The sequence below is a fragment of the Propithecus coquereli genome, unplaced genomic scaffold (genome assembly GCF_000956105.1).
Source record: "Propithecus coquereli isolate 6110/MARCELLA unplaced genomic scaffold, Pcoq_1.0 Scaffold154, whole genome shotgun sequence".
Lineage (NCBI taxonomy): Eukaryota > Metazoa > Chordata > Mammalia > Primates > Indriidae > Propithecus > Propithecus coquereli.
Window position 1 is genome coordinate 3,284,803 of NW_012139858.1, and position 5,626 is coordinate 3,290,428.

The window sequence follows — 5,626 nt, forward strand, 5'->3', positions numbered from 1 at the left end:
TGCAATATGAGCCTGCAGGGAGGTATTGGGAAACTGAACCCCGCTTCTTCTTATTGCAGATTCCACTGTGTAAAGTAATTAGATTCAACATAGACTACACGATCCATTTCATTGAAGAGATGATGCCTGAGGTAAGGGAAAAGATTGTTTAACAGCTTGTTGTGGTTTGCTCATTCGTTTATTCCACACTTACATTTTAAAGCATTGGACTTGGCTTTTGCCATAGGAATACCCCTAAGTATCATGTTCACTTTTGAAAGGGTCAGTGAAATGTAGTTCTAGTGTCAAAGTTAAAATTTGCATAATTTTTCAATTCATTGACCTATTTTTGAACCTTTTCTCCTTAGGTTACATCTGCTGATATTAACTTTACATCTGCTTCCAGTTTGTTTTACGCTGGGGACAGATTTTGGTTACTGGCCATTATCAGAGAGGAAATTGGAATAGTGAAACTGAATCTGATAGCTGTTGGAATAATCTTATTTATCTCCAATGACAAGATCAGTGCTTGCTTCATTTTTCTTCCCATATATTTACATATTTTTCCTAATTATTTTTCATCGCGGATGCTCAGCAGCAGATTTATCTAAATATAGGCAAGAGATTTAAAATTCCAAAGGAAGATTAATGTGAATCTCACAATGATTCATAGCTTGGTCTTGAATTTAGTGATGTTAACAAATCACAGTAAGAAATAACAACTAGACAGCAAACAAGCTTGTGCACTTAACATTGTTTTGGAGTCAGGGTTGATTTCTGGAGCTTTTGGCACTTCTTGCAAACCTTGTTTCATGGGACAGCTCTGTCATGGGCAGGGAAGCGTGGAGGGGAGTTGATGGGCATGACATGCATGTTTAGTTGGTACCTATTTCATTCTGAGCAAGTCTTGTTCATTTTACCTGCCTTTCAAAAAGAACTAAAGAAAAAGAACCGCCCCTTTATTCTCCCGCTTAGAAGGGTTTTTTTTGCTTCCTTTTGGATTTTAAGGTCATAAGCCTTCATTTGCTATTGTAAAAGTTTATGACTACTGGCGTGATATCATGCAGGGTGATATATGAACCCTGAGCAGAACAAGTAGGAGGAAGAATTATGAGACAGATTTCACTTGCAGATATATCATCTGTTTAGTTTGTTTATAGGAGAAATTTTGGTACAAAGTTTATAGTTCTTCTTAGCCCTTTATTTGCCTTCATCAAGAATTTGAACTTTTAGGGTACAAAAGACCCCTGTTTTTTGGTAACTCTGTAACAGTGACTCTGGATGTGTGGGATGGGGGTGGGGGAAAGCTTATTAAAGCCTATAGGTGTGTATATGTAACTCGAATTAACAAAAAGTCCCCAGGAGATTCTGATACATTTTATAATTGGGTTAGAAAAATATGACATAAGTGAGACCTTTTTAAATTTCATGTGATTTTATTTGTACACTGAGAAGGGCTAACTTGACATTTTTGTAGGAATCCTTATGGCATTTTTGTCTGCAATTTTGTCCTATAACAAAAGGATAGGATAGTTGCCAAACTTTTAAGGAAATTATATAGTTTTAGTACAGTTTCAACAAACACTTTTTAAGGTACTTGGACTCGAAAAAGTTGAACATTCAGTTCATACATATTTATAGATCTATAGTAATTTGATTTTGGTTTATTTTTCAGAATTTTTGTGTGAAAGGCCTTGAACTCTTTTCACTGTTCCTATTCAGAGATATTTTGGAATTATATGATTGGAATCTTAAAGGTAAATAATAGGTTTTAAAGAAAAGAGTAGTGCTTGTAGAAGAACTTTATGGTATATGTGAAAAGTGGTGGGAATGTAGTTGAAATTCCTCTTGTTTTTTGAATACCCAGGGAAAAGTGTTATAGGAATGCTTGCTATCATTTGACATGAATAAGTTCTTATGGATTTTACTTTTACAATTTGACAATGCCTATTAAGATAATACCAATTATTATGAGTGACTACCTTGATTTATGTGTGTTAGGGAAAATACCATTAGTTGATATTTTAAATCTAGTGAACTTTACCATAATACATTTTCTAAAATGACAGTTTGTTATAACAGAAAACTTCAGTTAGTCAGTAGTCAAAACACACACACTAATGCATGTGCACAGTGAGCTAGATAGATTCAAAGACTTGATGCCTGGTACTCAGATAATAGTGTACTCTTTTGGAATTGTCTGTATTTCAGGAAACATTTATTTTTAAAGCAGTGTGTCAATGAATGTCTTTTCAAACCAATAGTATTTCTCAAATTTTTTTTACTGTATTGATTAAAATGGGATGGAATTAACACACAGGCGCATTATATCATTTAATAGTTGAATTATAACAAAAAGCTTCATGTTTTTTAAAAATAATTTTACCATATATATTTGCTCCTTGGGGCTTTCATTCTCCACTTGACTTCCTGTAGTCTCATTGCAGTCTTAATTGGGTGCTTGTAGCAGTTGCCAATGATTGATTTAGCCACTGAGAAGAAGAGTGGGGGGAGATGGTGGTATTTTTTATGTCTCTACTTCTGGTGGTAGTTTTTGTGGTTATCATAAATCTTAGAAATTAAGTTGCAATGTTTGCTTTTAAGGCTGTTTGATTTCTTTTTTCTTTCCTTTTCACTTGTTTGCTTTAGGTCCTTTGTTTGAAGACAGTCCTCCCTGCTGCCCAAGATTTCATTTCATGCCACGTTTTGTAAGATTTCTTCCAGGTAAATCTTTTGGCTTGTCAGTGACCTGGTGAGATAATGTGTCTGAAAATAAGCCTGCCATTCTCCTTTCAATCTTTAGGGACAACTTTCCCACCTCAGTCACTGTTAATCCTCTACTTCTCAGGTTGGGCATGGAAATGTAAACTTATACATACTGATTTATGTCCCTGCCTGATTTATGGTAGCTCCAAATAGGATGAGCAATGGAAGAATTGTTATAAGTTTTGAAAATCTGTGTGATAAAATACCATGCAAGTGTTAAAATTAACATGGAATAATGCATGTGGCGTAAAAAATGCATATGGCTAATTGGAAAACAATTAGTGTAAAATTTTATATACAGTATGATTAGAACTATCCAAAAAAATTACTGTAATAATAGTTGTATTAAGGTAGTAGGATTATTGTGATTTTTTTCCTATTTTAATTCATTTTACAGTGAAAAAAATGTAATAGTTTATTCTCCCACAACATTAAAATATATAAGTATATGATTTAATTTTTTTTAAAGCAATCTCTTAACTATTTTCTAATTTTTTTCAAGAATCCAGCTGTAAGATACAGCATTATATTTAGTGTTTTTAAAAAATGGTTGGATTTTTAATGAAATCTTTTGGATGTGTTTTTGTTGGCAAAATCTCTTCCTTTGAGGCTTCTGCAACCCTAGTCCCATTCCTTTTTTCTTTATGATTTCCTAGTCAGTTATGTGCTTTATCAAGCACTGGGAAACCTGGCTTCCTTGCTCAGCAAAGTTCTGTTGCCAGTGTAGTCAACTTCACTCGCCATTCTCTCCTGAGCTGTACAATTTAATTTTTTCTACTGTAATGATTGTCACAACTTAGCCACCTAATCTCAAGGTAAAACCTTGGGCCGTGCAATCACCCTAAAGTGATTTTATCCCTAGAATCTAACTCCAGTATCTCACTTCCTGTTGCCATCCTTCCATCCTTTCAGCCTCTCATGACCTTATTGCCTTTGCTTCTACTTGAATCTTCCTTCTTCTACTTTGTACAGCCACTTTGCTTTTTTGCATTCTCCACTGAGTCCTGTGCTCTGACTTATCTATCAGCTCTAGCTGCCTCAGCCTCTTGTATGACCACCACCTTACATGTAAATATCATCAATCCAACCACGTGCCTTTTCTATTCTTATATGTAGGCCACTCAGCATTACTGGAGAAGAAAACATAGTTGCTGCTATGTATCTGTGGCCTACATTCTTGGCTGGGGAGTTTCTCTTCATGTAACCTTTCTACCCAATTCCGTGTATCAGCAGTTTCAGAAATTTAGACTTAGGTTCATGCTCGTCTTCTTGGACTTCCTGTTTTCCTAGGGCAGGAGACCTTGCCTCCCTCATGCCTGAGAACCCTCCTTTGAGCCTATCAGGCTCTGGCTTCCTCAAGTGCTCTTGGTCTATTCACAGCCAAGTTTTGCTTCAGTGGCAGACCCCTCTAGCCCTCTCCCCACCCCACAGCCGCTGCTAATTGCGAAGGCAGCCTCCTAAGGACCAAATCCAGAGGACACGCTTCAGTGTTAGTCTCTTCCCTAATGTGATGCCTGAGCTTCTTGACTTTGTCTTTCTTCCGGGCTCTCCTTACTTTCTATCTCTGCGATTCTTCCTTTGTGGCTTTTCTTTCTTGTCTGCTCAGTCTGGCTTAAGTTTTCCTCAAGATTTTTTCCTTTTTGTTCTTTCCTCAATCTAGACAATCACAATGGTTTATTTTTATTTTAGGTTAGCATTATTCATATTTTTAGTATTGTTAATGTTTATTGTGTTTAGAAATGCATTCAAAAGCTTTTCTCCTTTTCATGGCTGGTTTTATTTTATTGAGATGCCCTTTTTTCTTTTCAAGTGAATGCGTCTTTGATTTTATAATGGAGCTTAAGCAGTAAACTTATTAGAAACTGGTGTTAGAGTAAGTTCACCGAAAAGACTTTTCTTTCTGTATCTATCTGCCTCTGGCATTTTATGACCAAACAAATCTCTAAGACCAAGTGGGCAGTTTTAAAATCATCTTAAAGAAAAATCTTGTGTAGGCTATTTACTTTGTGTGATTTCAACTCTCACAAAATGTTTCTCATAACTGTGTAGCGATAACATTTAGGTTGTCAGAAAGAAAAAGGCCGATTGATTTATTTTTAAATAGGATTTACTTTTTCATTAGACTTCCCTTTGAAAACATACATATGAAGAAAACCCCGAAGGGTACAGAAAAATACCTAATGTATAAAATGCATTTTGGTATTGGGTAGCAAATTATGGTGGGTTTGTTTTTCACAATATGACTTCGTTAAAGATCTTTTAGAAAATGGTAAGTTTAAAAGTCACTTTGATATATATTTCCATTTTTTTCTGTGCATAAGGGTTTTATTACATAGTTGTCATCTATTAGTATATGCTTTGCATCCTATTTTTTAATAATTCACTGAGCAAATGGATATTTTTAAATCATGATATATAGTGCCAAATTTCTTGTCAAAAGTACAACACCAGTTTATACTGCCATGAAAAATGCATTATTACTCATTTTTAGCATTTTTGGCCTGCCCCCCTTTCTTCTCTCCTTTTCTTCTTCCTTTCTAAAATTTTCAACAGTGAGCTCTATGAGGCTGAAGAGTAAACATTGTCTGTCTTCTTGTATCCCCAGTGCTAACATACTTCATGGCACATAGCAGGGACTCAATACATACTTGTTTACTGATTTTTTTTTTTTCCTCATTAATCAAACAGACCTGACTTGTTTACTGATTTTAATTAATTGGTCATAAAAGTACCTTATTTAAATATTCATGTGATTTGGTTACTAATGAATGTGCTTTTCACACATTCTTTGAAATTGTCTCTCATTTTTTTAAAATAAATTTTTTTTTTTGAGACAGCATCTTGCTGTGTTGCCCAGGCTAAAGTGCAATGGCATCATTGT

The 5,626-nt window shown here is 35.0% G+C and overlaps 1 protein-coding gene across 1 annotated transcript in view; it reads left to right on the plus strand.

The window, feature by feature from the left end:
• Positions 1-5,626, plus strand: part of DROSHA (drosha, ribonuclease type III) — a 133,318-nt gene that overhangs the window by 42,219 nt on the left and 85,473 nt on the right. Inside the window, exons 13-15 of the mRNA XM_012640536.1 lie at positions 60-131; positions 1,655-1,736; positions 2,629-2,703. Of these exons, the coding sequence (XP_012495990.1) occupies positions 60-131; positions 1,655-1,736; positions 2,629-2,703 (229 nt within the window). The remainder of the gene's footprint in view (positions 1-59; positions 132-1,654; positions 1,737-2,628; positions 2,704-5,626) is intronic.